The sequence below is a fragment of the Dermochelys coriacea genome, chromosome 6 (assembly GCF_009764565.3).
Source record: "Dermochelys coriacea isolate rDerCor1 chromosome 6, rDerCor1.pri.v4, whole genome shotgun sequence".
NCBI lineage: Eukaryota > Metazoa > Chordata > Testudines > Dermochelyidae > Dermochelys > Dermochelys coriacea.
The window spans coordinates 6,655,703-6,672,811 of NC_050073.1; the positions used below are offsets into that span (position 1 = coordinate 6,655,703).

The following is a 17,109-nucleotide window of genomic DNA, read 5'->3' on the forward strand; positions in this document are numbered from 1 at the left end:
ACAAAGAATTTTCTGTAATAGATTTAATGTCTGTATGCCTCAGTTTCCCTCTGTACTTTGCAGCTCAGAGACAGGAAGGGGTGTGTCAGATGGCTGGGGGGCAAGAACTGGGTGGTCAGGATCAAAACCAATCCAGAGCAATGGAGGCTCCACAAAGAAGAAGAGTTGGCTTTTGGTGAGACTCAGGAGCTCCCAGCTAGGACTAAAGAGATAGAAACAGGATCCATTTTTGGGTCTTCAGCAGCTTGGCTGGGTGGGGCCCTGGTCTTCACCTTCACTTCTCTCTGCTGCCCTAGGGACCTCCCCGGCCAGGATCCAGGCAACCAATAAACCTTGTGCTGTGTGGAAAAGGCTTTGGGATGTCACTACAAACACTGGCTGGGGGACACTGGTCCCCAAAGAGCAGCCAGGCCTTTCCAGGAGTCTGGCTCAGTGGGACGTGCTGGGCAGAGCTTGCGGGGTGAAGCAGGAGGGCTGGAGCCGTGTGGTCGGCCCTGGAGAAAGAGAGAGTCCCCTTGGGAGGCTGGCACGTCACAGGGTTCCTCCAAGAAGTGGTTTAAAAGCTGGGGCATAGAACTGATCCTGGGGAGCCACGACAGGGAGCAGCGCTGTGGGGCCCAGCCGGGGGCACCAGGCCAGTGTGTGGTATCTCCTTCACAGCCAGAACCGACAGCAGAGAAGGGCAGGCACATCTGTAGGCAGACCCAGGGGTAGAGCCAGCCTCCCCCCCCCCCCCCCCGAGCCAGGGAGGAGTCCCAGCAGGGCAGGGTGCCCCAGCCAGGGAGCAGTCCCACCAGGACACAGAGCCCCCACCCCAAGCCAGGGAGCTATCCCACCAGAGCAGTGCCCCCCACCCCCAGCCAGGCAGCCGACCCCCGCACCCAGCCTGCACTGCCCCATGACTGACTCTCAGACTTGCACACAGTCTCCATTTCCCAAGATTGAATCATTATTTAAAAAAAAAAACTGTATAGAAATCACCACTCTCCCATCATTCAGTGCATCCGGCCCAGCCTCGGGCCCGACCCCGGGCCCCTCGCCCAGCTCCGGCCTCAGTGGAACCGCTTCTCCTCCCACACGTACAGCTTCCCCGCAGGCACCTTCCGGAAAAACAGGCTGTTGCCTCGGCTCATGTTCCCCTGCACGGAGAGGAGAGGAGACGGCTGTCAGGGTGGCCTGCCCTGCTTCCCTCTGCCGGCCACCCAGGCAGGGCACCCAGGCCCCAGTCTGCCAGCCCTCCTATCCATGCTGCAGGGCCAGCACGCCCCACCCTTTTATAACCCCCACCCCGCGATGAGTGCCAGGCACGGCTGCCCCACACATGGCATCACTGCACTATGGGTCTGGGGTGAGGCTGGGACATACTTCCTTGAGCAGCTGGCTCCAGCAGTCTAACCAGGAGGAGTAGTTGGGTGCGTAGGGGGGGAGGCCACCAGCCAGCCTGCAAGAGAGAAAGTGGGGAGGGAGTGGCAGTGAGAAACAGCAAATGGCCCCCCCAAGACCTCTGCAGCAGCCAGTGGCCCCGGGGGCCGCAACTGGGTCACCCCCTGCCGACCAACCCACCGCAGCCTGTTCCCAGAGCCCTCCCTGGCCTCCCCAGCACCACTTCCAGTCGGAGCCCTTCTGAGCTATGTAGCTTTAACAGGGCCCCGAGTCAGGCCCCAAGATCCGTCCATTTCCCCATGGCCAGAGCTTCCTGCCCCCCACACTACAGAGGGGCAGATGGGCACCAGGAGAGCAGCCTTTCTCCTGGGGCCAGAGCTGATGCTCCCTAGTGAGATGGCCAAGGGCCGCAGTAGCAACATCCCCAGGGCCCGGGGGGGGCTGATTCACCCCTCCAAGTCCCAGCTGCTACTGCAGGGTGGACAGGGACAGGCTGTCGCACCCAAACAGGCCCGGGTCTATCCTGGTAGGCTGCAACCTGCGATTTTGCTCCTGGCAAGCAGCCGAGGGTGACATGGGAGGGGAGGCGCTGCAGGGACATGGCCAGGGAGCCCAAGAGCCTGCCAAGCATCTGGGGAAGAGGGGAGCCACAGGAGCCTGTGCGACGGACAGGGAGTGAGCTGCGAGCGCAGCCAGGACTAGCTCCACGTCAGGCTGAAGGGGGGATGGGGAATGGACGACACACACACAGATGGGGCCAGAGCCCAGGATTGCAGCTGTGCCAGCTGCAGCAGGGAGGGGATGATCTGTCCAACCCTCCCACTCTGCCATCAAGTCGCTAGGCCCAGAAGTGTTTCACGGGGGGTGACTCTGCAGGTGGGGGGTGACCTGTTCCCAGCACCAGCCCCAGCAGGGCTGCAGCTACCCTCAGGGAAGGTGCCTCTCCCTGGCACGGCTCCTTCCCCTTCCCAGACCCGTGGATGCGCCGTTACCCCGGCCTGACAGTGGACACACGGGGGCTTTTGCCACTTTCACTCATCACTCCAGCTCAGCTTCCCTGTGCAGACAAGCCCTGGGGGATGGGCTCCAGCTCAAAGCAGGAGGTTCAGCACCCTTCAACTCTGGCTAACCGTGCTCTCCCTTGACCGATCCGGTCCCTCTTTGAACCTCCCTCAGGTCCCTCCAGTGGCAGGGAGTTCCACAGGCCCCTCACACACTGGGGGAAAAGCCACCTCCTTGTATCTGAATGTCGCAGCCTTCAGCGTCCCCAGCCACCCACCCGATGCTTTGTCTGGGCTGGGCAGAGCACTCTCGCCTGCCGGTGCCTGCTGTTCACATTCCACATCAGCAGCCAATGACAGCGACTCCGCTCCCCCTCTGAAGGGTTTCTCCCCAGCCCCCGAGGGGTCGGAACATCCTCATGGGAGCTCAGTTGGGAAGCCTGGCTCCGGATTCCCAGAGCAAACCCTATAGGATGTGTGGGGGGAGATGCTGCGTCTCCCTGCCTCCTGTACAGGAGCCACTGCGCCCCCTGCTCCTCAGGGCTGGAGCAGGCATCCTCGGGTTGCAGGGGGAGCGTGCAGCTGGCTCAGGACGGTGTGCGGGGCACTCACCCAGAGTTGTTAATGGCCATCAGGTTGGAGACGAGCACGAAGGGGTACGTCAGCATACTGGCGAAGAACTGCAGGCACGAGAGATGGACCAGTTAGCATGGCGGGGTGCTGGCTTCGCAGCCCCACCTGGAGCCCTCCAGCCCCAGGAGCACAAGGAATGGAGAGAGAGGGTATCTCAGCGGGGCCCTGGCCAAGAGAGGAAGCTCGCTGGCACTCACTGACTCACTCCTGGGCGAAGAGGTCTTTGTCCTTCCCTTCCCGGGTCACCAGAGAGCACATGGTCTGAGCCAGGCAGCAGCGCCTGCTCGGGACAGACGTGGGCTGGACGGGTAGGGCAGTGGGCACAACATGCCCAAGGGGAGGGGGCCGACTGGGGCCAGGCCAAGGTGCAGTAGAGGGTGGAGAGTTCACCCAACATGCAGCACCAACTAGTGATTTAGAGTCACATAAAGAAAAGGAGTACTTGTGGCACCTTAGAGACTAACAAATTTATTAGAGCATAAGCTTTAATAATAAATAATAATAAATGCATCCGATGAAGTGAGCTGTAGCTCACGAAAGCTTATGCTCTAATAAATTTGTTAGTCTCTAAGGTGCCACAAGTCCTCCTTTTCTTTTTGCAAATACAGACTAACACGGCTGCTACTCAAACCTGTGAGAGTCACATAAGTGCACCAACCTCACCCCCCTCAAACTGGTTCCCTCAAACTGGCCCCTCCCACTCCAGGGCAGCTCCGTGGGGCTACCCCTGCCCCCCACCCCCGAGAGGAGAGTAGGGGTTACACACGCACTCCAGTGACAGCCTGTGAGTAGCTCTTCATCTCGCTCATGGTGGAGACCTAGAGAGGGAGGGAAACGCATTGAACAAGGAGACCCTGTGCCCTGCCACAGCCCGGCCCCTCCATCCCCAGACACAGGGGGCTGCCTCTGCCCCAATTCCCCGCACCGAGTCTGCACGCTGGGTTCCGCCAGGGCCTGAAACCCAAACCGTCCCCATGCGGGTCACGGCCGCTGCTAGGACAGGCTCCCCGGCCCGGTGCTGGGAGAGCAGCACACAAAGGGGAGCGCAGGCCAGGCCCAGCAGAGATGGGACCTTCCCAGGCTGAGCGGGTCACCTCCCAGTCCCCCCCCAACTCAGTTTGCCTCCTGGCCCCACACCCTGGGCAGCCACCAGGGCGATGCTTCAGCGGCCTACCCCGTTCTCCAGTGCATAGGTATTGATGAGGTAGGCCAGCATGTTACAGAGCCACAGCGACAGCACGTCGCCCAGCAGCCGGGGAACGAGCCCCCTGAAAGAAACACAGCAGGTGAGTGAGCAGAGGGTGCCCCCCGGGCCCAGGCTGGCAGGAGCCTCCTCCAGCACAAGGGGCAGCCCCTCTCTTGCAGGGATGAGCTGGGTCCCACCCCACAATCCTGGGCAAGTTTCCCCCCGGGCAGCATGTGGGGGCTGCAGCACAGAGAGATTCAGGGACTTGCCCTAACTTCCTCGCCAGCAGGGGGAGATTGGGAGACCCCTGGGCTGTGACGCAGGGCCCAGAAACAGCAGTGGCCAGAGGACGAGCTGGGAGGAGAATTCATGGCCCCTTCCTCTGAACCACAGGGTGGAGCCTGGCCAGCAGAGTCCCTGCTGCTTTCCCTGACAAGCTGGATGGGCCCCCACCTCTCAAGGGCACCTACCCCCATCCCCACCTCCCAGGGGTGCCCTAGCCCCGCTCCCACCCCCGCAGGGTGCACACCCCTGCCTCCAAAGGGCTCCCTTCCCATTCCCACCCCCACCTCCCAAGGATTCCCTCCCACCATTCCCGCCCCCGTAGGGCACACACACCCGCCTCCCAGGGGCTCCCACTGCCTCCTGGCTGCAGGACTCACGCAAAGAAGCCCAGGATGCCCTCTTCCCGGTAGATGGTGACGAAGGGGCTGAAGATGCCACTGGGCCGACGGGAGACAGAGAAGAGAGATGCTGTCACACGTGGCTCCCAAGGGAAGGGACTGCGGTTTACCATGTCCTTAACTGCCCCCTGCCAGCCACCCATATGCCAAGCCCTCCCCCCCGACCACACCAGCTACCCACTGCCCTGGCAGTGCTTGCAGGACCCCTGGTCCCAACCTCTCTCACCAGGCCCTTACCTGTACTTGGTCTCCCTGCCAATGAACTGCACCATGCATCTCAGCGTGATCACTGCGGGCAGAGCCAGACACAGCAGGGTCAGCGTGGGGGAGCCGGGCTGCACCCCCGCCACCCCAGTCCTGTGGGGTCAGACACGGCACACTGGGAACCTTTGCCCTCTGAACTTGGGGCATCAGCACAGGGTCACAGGCCCCGGCACCAAGGGTTCACAGGCTGATTCAGCCAGGAGATCTGCTGAGGACTGGCTGGGCCCTGAATTGTACCCAGCCCATTACCCCAGCACTGGTCTCCATGGGTGGATCCCATGGAGCAGGGCTGGGCGGGAGCCCCACTCAACTGCCCCCACAGCACTGGGTACCTACCGTGGAAGGGATGGGTGACTAGCGTTGCGGCAGAACGGGCAACCATCTCTCGGGAAGTCTGGAACAGACACAGGCCATTAGGGCTCAGCCAGGACACGTGTGCAGCGGAGAGCAAACAAGGAGGGGAAGGGCCACAGCAGAGGTGGCGCAGGGGCGGTGGGAGAGAGGCGGCAGAAAGCAGGGCAGTGGGGGGCTGGTGGAAATGCTGTGGGGGAGCCGCTTGGGGGCAGTCGAGTCTCAGCACTCCCAGCTGCATGCTATGGGAGGTGCCAGGAGCCAACTCTCCACAGCACACATGCCACTCTGCCACATGGCCAAAGCCAACACAGCCCTGCGGCTTGGCCCATCAGCGACTGGACGCCTAGCTCTAGGATTCAGAGTAGCAGCCGTGTTAGTCTGTATTCGCAAAAAGAAAAGGAGCACTAGCTCTAGGAGCAAGTCTGGGTCTCTGCCCCACACAGCCAGATGTGCCTGGAGTGCAGCAGGAGGCAGTGCCTGAAGGCTGCCCTGCTGATGAAATGTGGCGTGTGGGGCAGGGGCATGTGTGAAGAGGCTTCAGGAAAGGAGGGAAGGGGAGTGATGCCATAGTCGGGGGGTGGAGAGAGGTTCAGAGCAATGGGCACCCCAGGGAGCGGGTGGCAGCCAGGACCCTGCTAAGGGGGCGACTCGCTGGGCCAAGAAGAGAGGGCTCTAGCAGGGGGAAATGAGGATGCAGACTGTGACCCTGGCAGGCCAGTTGCCAGCTCTTGCCCAGGCTGCAGGTGTTAGCTAAGAACCGACAACCTTGTAGCTGAAGCCCAGAGCAGGTCACCTCTCTGGTAATTGTGCTCAAGATAGGGATTAGCCTTATAAGAAGACTCATGTAGAATCTTAGGACTGGAAGGGACCTCGAGAGGTCATCTAGTCCAGTCCCCTGCACTCATGGCAGGACTAACTATTATCTAGACCATTCCTGACAGGTGTTTGTCTAACCTGCTCTTAAAAATCTTCAATGATGGAGATTCCACAGCCTCCCTAGGCAATTTATTCCAGTGCTTAACCAGTTAGGAAGTTTTTCCTAATGTCCAACCTAAGCCTCCCTTGCTGCAATTTAAGCCCATTGCTTTGTGTCCTGTCTTCAGCGGTTAAGAACAATTTTCTCCCTCCTCCTTGTAACAACCTTTTATGTACTTGAAAACTTATGTCCCCCCTCAGTCTTCTCTTTTCCAGAATGAAAACATTGGATTTGTTTAATCTTCCCTCATAGATCATGTTTTCTAGACCTTTCATCATTTTCATCTGGACTTTCTCCAATTTGTCCACATCCTTCCTGAAACATGGTACCGAGAACTAGACACAATACTCCAGTTGAGGCCCTAATCAGCGTGGAGTAGAGCAGAAGAATTACTTCTCCTGTCTTGCTTACAACACTCCTGTTAATACATCCCAGAATGATGACTGCTTTTTTTGCAACAGTGTTACACTGTTGACCTATATTTAGCTTGTGATCCACTATGACCCCCAGATCCATTTCTGCAGTACTCCTTCCTAGGCAGTCATTTCCCAGTTTGTACGTGTGCAACTGATTGTTCCTTCCTAAGTGGAGTACTCTGCATTTGTCCTTATTGAATTTCATCCTATTTACCTCAGACCATTTCTCCAGTTTGTCCAGATCATTTTGAATTATAATCCTATCCTCCAAAGCACTTGGAACCCCTCCCAGCTTGGTATCGTCCACAAACTTTATAAGTGTACTCTCTATGCCATTATCTAAATCATCAATGAAGATACTGAATAGAACCAGACCCAGAACTGATCTCTGAGGGACCCCACTTGTTATGCCTTTCCAGCATGACTATGACTGATAACTACTTTCTGGGAACAGTTTTCCAACCAGTTATTCACCCACCTTAGAGTAAGTAGCTCCATCTAGGTTGCATTTCCCTAGTTTGTTTATGAGAAGGTCATGGGAGACAGTATCAGAAACTTTACTAACGGCAAGATAGACCATGTCGACCACTTCCCCCCATCCACAAGGTTTGTTATCCTGTCAAAGAAAGCTATCAGGTTGGTTTGACATGATTTGCTCTTGACAAATCCATGCCGACTGTTACTTATCACCTTATTTTCTTCTAGATGTTTGCAAACTGCTTACTTAATTATTTGCTCCATTATCTTTCCAGGTACAAAAGTTAAGCTGACTGGTCTGTAATTCCCTGGGTTGTCCTTATTTCTCTTTTTATAGATGGGCACTATCATTGCCCTTTTCCAGTCTTCCATGACTTTTCAAAGATAATCGCTAATGGCTCCGATAGCTCTTCAGTCAGCTCCTTGAGTATTCTAAGATGCATTTCATCAGTCCCTGGTGACCTGAAGACATCTAACTTGTCAAAAAGAAAAGGAGTACTTGTGGCACCTTAGAGACTAACAAATTTATTAGTCTCTAAGGTGCCACAAGTACTCCTTTTCTTTTTGCGAATACAGACTAACACGGCTGCTACTCTGTAACTTGTCAAAGTAATTTTTAACTAGTTCTTTCCCTATTTTAGCTTCTGATCCTACCTCATTTTCACTGGCATTCACTACGTTAGACGTCCAATCATCACCAACCTTCTTGGTGAAACCCAAAACAAAGAGGTCATTAAGCATCTCTGCCCTTTCCACATTTTCGGTTATTGTTTTTCCCCCCTCATTGAGTAACAGGCCTACTCTGTCTTTGGTCTTCCTCTTGCTTCTAATGTATTTGTAGAAGGTTTTCTTGTTACCCTTTATGTGTCTAGCTAGTTTGATTTTGTTTTGTGCCTTGGCCTTTCTAATAGTGCCCCTACATACTTGTGTTATTTGTTTATTTTCATCCTTTGTAATTTGACCTAGTTTCCACTTTTTGTAGGACTCTCTTTTTGAGTTTCAGATCATTGAAGATCTCCTGGTTAAGCCAGGGTGGTTTCTTGCCATACTTCCTGTCTTTCCTATGCAGTGGGATAGTTTGCTCTTGTGCCCTTAATAACATCTCTTTGAAAAACTGCCAACTGTCTTCAGTTGTTTTTCCCCTGAGACTTGCATCCCATAGGATCTTACCTGCCAACTCCCTGAGTTTGCTAAAGTCTGCCTTCTTAAAATCCATTGTCTTTATTTTGCTGTTCTCCCTCCTACTATTCCTTAGAATCATGAACTATCATTTCATGATCACTTTCACAAAAGCTGCCTTCCACTTTCAAATTGTCAACCACTTTCTCCCTATTTGTCAAAATCAAATCTAGAACAGGCTCCACCAGTAGCGTTCTCCATCTTCTGAAATAAAAAATGGTCTCCATTACATTCCAAGAACTTATTGGATAAACTGTGTCATTTTCCCAACAGATGTCTGAGTAGTTGAGGTCCCCTATCACCATCAAGTCCTAGGCTTTGGATGATTTTGTTAGTTTTAAAAAAGCCTCATCCATTTCTTCTTCCTCCTTAGGTGGTCTGTAGTAGACCCCTACCATAACATCACCCTTGTTTTTCACCCCTTTTATTCTTACCCAGAGACTTTCAACAACTCTGTCTATTTCCATCTCAACCTCAGTCAAATGTATACTTTTTAATATACAAGGCAACACCTCCTCGCTTTTTTCCCTGCCTGTCCTTCCTGAGCAAGCTGTATCCTTCTATACCAATATTCCAGCCATGCTTATTATCCCACCAAGTCTCTGTGATACCAACTATGTCATAGTTGTGTTTATTTACTAGCATTTCAAGTCTTCCTGATTATTCCCCATACTTCTCGCATTAATATACTGATTTGACACCTAAGATACTAATTTGACATCTCCCCCCCAGTTCTGTCTTGCCTCTCTCTTACCCTGCTATAACAACCCATGCTCCTCCCAAATTCCAAAATGTAGCTCGTCCTGTGGGCTTGGGAGCTGAATCAAGGAAATGAGACAAAGCAACAGGAAAATTTCCCCCTTTTTTGGCTGTTTGAACTCTGAAGGGCCAGGGACTCTAAACTGAAGCCAGAGATCTCCAGGGGCTGCCCGGAAAGACACTTTGAATTGTTGCTCATTACAGCTCTGTCATTCTTGGGATTCAGATGGTAACTCATTGGTGTGTATGTTTGCTTGCTTTAACCTGTACAAAACTCTTATTCCTTTTTCCTAGTTAATAAACCTTTAGATAGATTATTACAGGACTGGCTACAGGCGTCGTCTTTGGTGTAAGACCCGGGGTGACAACCGATCTAGGGTAAGTGACTGTTCCCTTGGGACTGGAAGTAACGTGAATGTGGTGTGATTTTTGGAGTAAGTGACCATGTATCACTAAGTCCAGTTTGCCTGCATGGCAAGACAGGCTGGAGAGTCTAAGGGGACTGTCTGTGACTCCCTAGTCAGTTACAGGGATCCAGGAGCTCACATTTGATGAAATCTAATTCTAGCACACACTCCCAGCCTGGGGTGGCTGCCTCATTTCTGACAGCCTGCCTTGAGGTAGGCACTCATGGACGCGAACCCTCCAGACAGCGTGACATACACTTCACCCCAGAGGGATCCAGCTCCAGCAACGGAGGATCCACAAGCCCCACACGCTGCCCTGGCCACTAAGTTCCCTTGGGCATGGGCCTTCGCTCACCTCCTTGATGACCTGCTCCAACGAGGACACGGGCTCCTTAAGGCTGGCCCCCGGCTCCTGGGGAGAGGACATGAGAGAGGTTGAGGTAGGAGAGCTCCCCCCTACCCACTTCCCAAATGACATTGCCCCGCCCATAGAGCCAGCATGGAGAGCAGCAGGCCCTGCCTTGGTCCCCTTTGTTATTCGATATTCCCAGTGCAGTAACATCTAAAAGCCATTCAGTCCAAGCCCACCCTGCACCTCGCTGGGCCCATCCACCCAGCCCCCCACCTCCCTGACCACACCAGGCTTTGTATAAGTGGACATCTCCCAACCCCCTGTACTCCTGACAGGGCACGTTCCTACCATCTCCCCTTTCCCCACGGCAGGGCAGAGCTTGGAGAGGAGCCTACAAAGGAAAGGATCCAGAAACCAGCTCTAACATACCTCCTCCTGGTCAGCTTCCTGGTACCGCTAGGGGGCAAGGGGACAGAGTTAGTACAGCAAAGGCCACTGGGATATGGAGGTCTCATTGGGCCCAGGCAGCCAGGGAGGGGCGCAAAAGCACCAGGGCTTCACTGCCCCCACATGCAGGCTGCGGCTGCCTGGGTAGGCCAGGCCAGGACAGAATGCTATGGGGACTGACGGCAAGCGGCCTCCAACACTCCCATAGGGGAAGACAGCCCCAGGACCCACTAGAAACCACAGCGAGCCCCGAGAGAGGAGCCGACACCCTGCTGGGCCAGAACTCAGCCCCCCGGACGCCTCCTCCGTGTGGAGCAAGAGCACAAGGGACCCCTTTGGACCTGGACAATTACCCAACCCCCTCAGGGTGGGGCCAGCTGCGGCCGTGCAGACAGCCTGGGGCAGCAGCCGCTCGCGAGGGGCTTGCGACGGCCTTCCAGCCCCGCCTGGCATACCTGTAACACCTGGCCGTGCACAATGGTGCCGATGGCGCCTGAGCAGAGTCTGGGAGTCAACCCTTTGAAGAGTCCGGCTCTTCCGTCTATCTTCATAATGTGCTTAGCTGTGAAACACCACAAGCATGAGGGGCGCCAACCCCACTGCCCTAGCCTATTTTAACGGACATTTCCTTGCTGTGCGATTAAAGGAACAGGAGTTGTTCCTTCACATGTAACTGCCAGGCCCTGGCCCTCCCCGTGAGCCCTCAGAGAGGCAGACTTCCAGCACTGGGGCTACAGCGGTGATGGGTACATCCTCTGTGGGCCAGCCACAAAGGGAACTTGACACATGCTTTGCCAGCAGGGCACAAAGCAGCAGAACTTGGTGGGGAGGCAGGTAGCATATGACTTTGCGACAGGCTAACCAAGGCACATATGTTTGGGACGTTCATTCTGATAGGCAGTGGGTCTGCAATGTTAGAGACCAGGACTCTAGCCCCAGCTCTTTGTGAAATGACTTTGTGCAGCTTTGTGACCAATGCCTTTGTTAGAGAGAGGGCTAATGCTTGTCTGCCAGCTAGGGATAGGGTACAAGATCATGGTCAGTGATAAGGGCTGTGAAGTGCATGGAAATACAGACAGCAGTGAGTAGAAGTGAGATTTGAACTCCTGTCCCCTGGTTCCCAGCTCAGTGCACTCTCTACAGGGCAACAGGGTATCTGGAGGTGAAATCAGACTCCTTCTTTCAGAACACACCAGCCTTGGTGGCACAACCCAAGGGTGGGATCCCCCCAGGAAATCCAGAACAGAGAGGTCTGGCCTCACTCCCCAGGCACTGAGGGCTCCCCCATCTTCACACCAGTAACTACAACCCCCACCCTTTGGGGCTTCCTTTCCTGCCCTATCCCCAATCCACATGCATGCCAGAGACAGGGACTCACCATATGCAAAGAGCCCCGGTAGCTGGTAAACCTGTCGTCCAAATATATTTCTGCCCAGGGTCGGAGGAAGCGGCTCATATCCCACCTTCAAAACAAACAGACAGTCTGCAGCAATCTGCTCATGGGCCGTATCAAAGCCTGGTGATTTTCTAGTGCCTCCTTCCGGCCCGGGACTGTCAGTGCCCTGCAGCTAATTGAAGGGTTCAGAAGCCAAAGACGCTATATTTAGTGGTGGACCCAAATGCCTCCACAGTCTGCCAGTGGGAGGGATTCAGTTCAGCCTCGGGGTTAACCCCTTGGCAGCAAGACATGGGGAGACCGCAAGCCCTGGTGGCTGCCCTTTAGAATTGCACAGGAGAATCACAAATACATTCAATTATTTTCCCCCAAAGAAAATTAAGGACCAAGCCGGAATTAAATCATCTCCCATCTCTGAGCAATACCCTTCCCCAACACCCCCACTCCCTGATCTGCTTCCTCCAGCACACAGCATACCACCCTCGTTCATTCCATCTCCCCAGAGTAGGTGGCAAGTCCTTCTGGTCAGGGACCCGGTATCTGTGAAGGGCCCTGCACACTTCTGGAGCTCTCACTTATTATCCTTGGTATCCAGATACCGGATTAGATACAATGCTGCAGAGAGTGGGGCACCTGCCAGACACAGAACAAGCCGGTGCATGATCCTGACAAGTGTGGGTCATGCCCAGCAATCTGGTTTGCAGGCAGCTCTGCTGACCTCCCAGCTGCTCCTTGGGTTACAAATGGGTTTTGCTTTACAAAGATTTCAAGGGGTTTCTCCACTGGCACTCGCATAGAGTAAGATACTTCCATCAGGCCACTGTCTGGGAATACAGGGGGCTCAAGGGTTAAATGCTCTCCTGCCACTGGAATGTCGCCTCTTTCCAGCCAATGGTGGCCCAAGACGGCTCCTACCCTGGGCTGAGACCCGACAGCCAGCGTCACCAGGTAAAGCAGAAGGGAGCTGGGCAGCTCTACAGAGCACAGAACCAGAGGAGAGAGCGGCAGAAAGGGACCCAGCCACTCTGGGCACCAGACCGTTCAAGCTCCCCCACGGCAGATGCCCACAGACCCAATGAAATTCGCTATGTGGCTAGTGCTGGTGACCTTGCTGTCACAGTCTGCCCCGGAGGCTCAACGCAGCAGGCGAGGGAGACGCAGCCTTCTGGAGCTGGGTCTCACTCTGTGGTGTTACCGGAAGAGACTGCGGACCCCGCTGTTCGCTCTCAACCTGTATGGGTGCCACTGTGGAACCGGGGGCTCCGGGACACCCCTAGACGCAGTGGACCAGTGTTGCTTCCTCCACGACTGCTGCTACCGCCACACTAGGGTCTCCTTAGAGTGCCGGGGGAGAGTGAAGTGGCAGCCCTATGAGTTTGCGTGTAGCCCATCGGGGACGGAGTGCCGCTCTCTTGAGCGTCTGCGGCAGGATGGCCTGCGAGTGCGACAGGCAGTTTGCAGAGTGTCTGACGGCAGCAACATCCAGAAAGAGGCATTTCTTCTACAATAGGAGAGAGCTATGTACTGGTCCCAAGGCCTCCTGCCCGGCCACCTTGCCCAACAAGGCCGAAGTCCTGCACTGGAGAAAGACGCCTTCCCCGCCCCCTCCTGGCAGTGGCTCTCCAAGCAAGGGCTCTGCGTTGGGAGCCAGGGACAGAAACCCCTCCCTGTGACTGAGGAGATTCTGCTCCATGGGGCTGTGCGGAGCTCTCCTGGTCCCCGGGTTTCTGTACCATGGTTTCACCCTCTCTAGGAGTAAATTGTTTCAACAACTGCTGGGTGCTCTCACTGTGGTCTGAGCAAACCGGGGCTCATGGGCGGGTGCGGGAGAGGGGGCAGGATAGAGTCGTGCTAGCTTCAAAGGGGGGGGCAGTTGTGGACTCGGCCTGGGTACTCAGGGATCAGTGGCTCTAGCATTCTCAAGGCTCTGTATGGGAGGCAGCTGCGGGGAGCTAAGTCCTGGGCCTGGATAATGTCTAGAGCAGCCCGCGCCCCCAGGCCGTGCTCGGCGCTGCACAGACATCCCGGATGGCTGGGAGAGCAGAGAAGGGGGCTACTCCCCGTGCTGGGAGTGGGCACCGGGGCCTGCACAGCCGGCAGGGAGCTGCCGCACGGATCGCTCAGGGGCTGCTCGGCAGGGCAGCGTCCCTCCGGGACTTTGAACCCCCGGAGCCGGGCGGAGGCTTCGCAGCGCCGCTTGCAGCCGGGCGGAGGCTGGGGCGCCCCGCAGAGTCACCGCCCGGCGCAGACCCGGGGGGGGAACCGGCCCAGCCGCGCCCTGCCCCGGGCAGCTCGGCGCGCGGCGGAGGGTCCCGGCGGGGGGGGGGTTCGCGGTGGGGGGGGGCAGCCCGGGGGGGGGTCCCGGCCCGCTCTCACCTGCACCAGCACCTTGACGTACATGAGCGGCTGGGAGAGCGCGGTGAGGCCGGCGCCCAGCAGCACCTGCGAGGCCGCGTCCGCCATGCCGAGCCGAGCCGAGCCGAGCCGGGCACGTCACCGCGCCGTCCCCACGTGACCGGCACCGAAAAGGGCAAGAAGGTGGACCGCCACTTCCGGGTATCTTTTCTTCTACTTCCGGTCCCCCGCCCCCTCGGGCCAACGTCATTTCCTGCTTTCTTAAATGGTCCAATCGGGGCTTTCGGAGGCGGGGCTGCCAGGGCGTTGGACCGGGGCGAAAGCGAGCAGGCGGCTCCCGGCAGCAGCGGCACGTCCCCGCTCCGGCTCCTTGGTGTAGGGGCGGCCAGGGGGCTCCGCACGCGGCCCCCGCCCAAGCGCCGGCTCTGCAACGCCCATTGGTCGGGCAGCGCGGCCAAGGGGAGCTGCGGGGGCGGCGCCTGCAGAGTATGGAGCCGGCGGCTAAGTGCTGCCCAGAGCCTGCGCCCCAACCCCCTGCCCCAGCCCTGATCCCTCTCTCGTCCTCTGAACCCCTCGCCCCAGCCTGGAGCACCCTCCTGCACCCCAAATTTCTCATCCCCAGCCCCACACCAGAGCCAACACCCCAAGCTGGAGCCTTTACCTGCCCCCCCTGCACTCCAATCCCCAGCCCGGACCCCTCTCCTGCACCCGAAACCCCTCATTCCCGGCCCCAGCCTGGAGCACCCTCCTGCACCCCAAATTTCTCATCCCCAACCCCACACCAGAGCCAGCACCCCAAGCTGGAGCCTTTACCTGCCCCCCCTGCACTCCAATCCCCAGCCCGGACCCCTCTCCTGCACCCGAAACCCCTCATTCCCGGCCCCAGCCTGGAGCACCCTCCTGCACCCCAAATTTCTCATCCCCAACCCCACACCAGAGCCAGCACCCCAAGCTGGAGCCTTTACCCGCCCCCCCCTGCACTCCGATCCCCAGCCCGGACCCCTCTCCTGCACCCAAAACCCCTCATTCCCGGCCCCACCCTGGAGCCAGCACCCCCCAGTCAGAGCCTTCATCCTCTCAGAGAAGGGGCGGGGCAGGGCAGGGCAGGGGGTGGGGCAAGGGTGTTCATTTTCTGCAAGTAGAAAGTTGGCAATTCTACTCGCTATGTTACAACAATGGACGGGCGCCACCCAATGACACCAGGAGTCCTGTCTCCAGCCCCCTGCTCTAGCCACTAGTCCCTGCTCCCTTCCCAGAGCTAGGGATAGAGCCAAAACTTCCTGATCCCCAACTTCCTACTGCCCTCTAGGCAACACTTACATTAACAAAGCCTGTGTCACATCCCTCTCTAGTGGCCTAGCCACATAACCACTAACAGAAAAGCAGGACTTGTGGCACCTTAGAGACTAACAAATTTATTAGACCATAATACAGCTACAGCTCACTTCATCAGATGCATTTGGTGGAAAATACAGAGGGGAGATTGATACACACGCAGAGAGAACATGAAATAATGGGTTTTATCATACACACTGTAAGGAGAGTGATCACTTAAGATAAGCCATCACCAGCAGCGGGGGGGGGGGGGGGAGGGAGGAGGAGGAAAACCTTTCATGGTGACAAGCAAGGTAGGCTAATTCCAGCAGTTAACAAGAATATCAGAGGAACAGTGGGGGGTGGGGTGGCAGGGAGAAATAACATGGGGAAATAGTTTTACTTTGTGTAATGACTCATCCACTCCCAGTCTCTATTCAAGCCTAAGTTAATTGTATCCAGTTTGCAAATTAATTCCAATTCAGCAGTCTCTCATTGGAGTCTGTTTTTGAAGCTTTTTTGTTGAAGGATAGCCACTCTTAGGTCTGTAATCAAGTGACCAGAGAGATTGAAGTGTTCTCCAACTGGTTTTTGAATGTTATAATTCTTGACGTCTGATTTGTGTCCATTCATTCTTTTACGTAGAGACTGTCCAGTTTGGCCAATGTACATGGCAGAGGGGCATTGCTGGCACATGATGGCATATATCACATTGGTAGATGCGCAGGTGAACGAGCCTCTGATAGTGTGGCTGATGTGATTAGGCCCTATGATGGTATCCCCTGAATAGATATGTGGACAGAGTTGGCAACGGGCTTTGTTGCAAGGATAGGTTCCTGGGTTAGTGGTTCTGTTGTGTGGTGTGTGGTTGCTGGTGAGTATTTGCTTCAGATTGGGGGGCTGTCTGTAAGCAAGGACTGGTCTGTCTCCCAAGATCTGTGAGAGTGATGGGTCGTCCTTCAGGATAGGTTGTAGATCCTCGATGATGCATTGGAGAGGTTAGTGGCGTTCTGTTATTTTCTTTGTTGGGCCTGTCCTATAGTAGGTGACTTCTGGGTAATCTTCTGGCTCTGTCAATCTGTTTCTTCACTTCAGCAGGTGGGTATTGTAGTTGTAGGAATGCATGATAGAGATCTTGTAGGTGTTTGTCTCTGTCTGAGGGGTTGGAGCAAATGCGATTATATCGTAGAGCTTGGTTGTAGATAATGGATCGTGTGGTATGATCTGGATGAAAGCTAGAGGCATGTAGGTAGGAATAGCGGTCAGTAGGTTTCCGATATAGGGTGGTGTTTATGTGACCATCGCTTATTAGCACCGTAGTGTCCAGGAAGTGGATCTCTTGTGTGGACTGGTCCAGGCTGATGTTGATGGTGGGATGGAAATTGTTGAAATCATGGTGGAATTCCTCAAGGGCTTCTTTTCCATGGGTCCAGATGATGAAGATGTCATCAATGTAGCGCAAGTAGAGTAGGGGCATTAGGAGACGAGAGCTGAGGAAGCGTTGTTCTAAGTCAGCCATAAAAATGT

At 55.7% G+C, this 17,109-nt stretch overlaps 2 protein-coding genes across 7 annotated transcripts; one reads left to right on the forward strand and one right to left on the reverse strand.

Moving 5' to 3' along the window:
- Positions 1-927: 927 nt before the first annotated feature.
- On the reverse strand, positions 928-14,692 carry MTCH2 (mitochondrial carrier 2). 6 transcript variants are annotated; one of them, XM_038406771.2, is made up of 13 exons: positions 14,290-14,692; positions 11,896-11,980; positions 10,973-11,079; positions 10,500-10,526; positions 10,074-10,130; positions 5,487-5,544; positions 5,124-5,175; positions 4,866-4,925; positions 4,192-4,285; positions 3,788-3,835; positions 2,997-3,064; positions 1,366-1,441; positions 928-1,139 (listed from the first exon to the last, which is right to left on the reverse strand). In XM_038406771.2, the coding sequence occupies exons 1-13, from the start codon at positions 14,374-14,376 to the stop codon at positions 1,053-1,055; spliced, it is 906 nt and encodes a 301-aa protein (XP_038262699.1). In that variant the 5' UTR covers positions 14,377-14,692; the 3' UTR covers positions 928-1,052. The 6 variants fall into 6 exon arrangements, with proteins under 6 accessions (XP_038262699.1, XP_038262700.1, XP_043372516.1 ...); XM_038406772.2 differs by having other exon boundaries at positions 14,312-14,498; XM_043516581.1 differs by lacking the exon at positions 14,290-14,692 and adding an exon at positions 13,145-13,281.
- On the forward strand, positions 12,974-13,651 carry LOC119857606 (phospholipase A2 crotoxin basic subunit CBb-like). The gene is given in 2 exon segments (XM_038406773.2): positions 12,974-13,324; positions 13,326-13,651. Coding segments are annotated over 2 exon segments (612 nt in total). The 3' UTR covers positions 13,587-13,651.
- Positions 14,693-17,109: the final 2,417 nt, after the last annotated feature.

Bases quoted from the DNA above. Each gene is read 5' to 3' on its own strand.
- MTCH2 (XM_043516580.1), bottom strand. From the start codon at position 14,518: ATGACGTTGGCCCGAGGGGGCGGGGGACCGGAAGTAGAAGAAAAGATA. The intron at 5,176-5,486 runs GTAGGTACCCAG...CTCTGCCCGCAG, and splicing joins AGTCACCCATCCCTTCCACG to TGATCACGCTGAGATGCATG. The intron at 4,286-4,865 runs GTGAGTCCTGCA...TGTTTCTTTCAG, and splicing joins GGCATCCTGGGCTTCTTTGC to GGGGCTCGTTCCCCGGCTGC.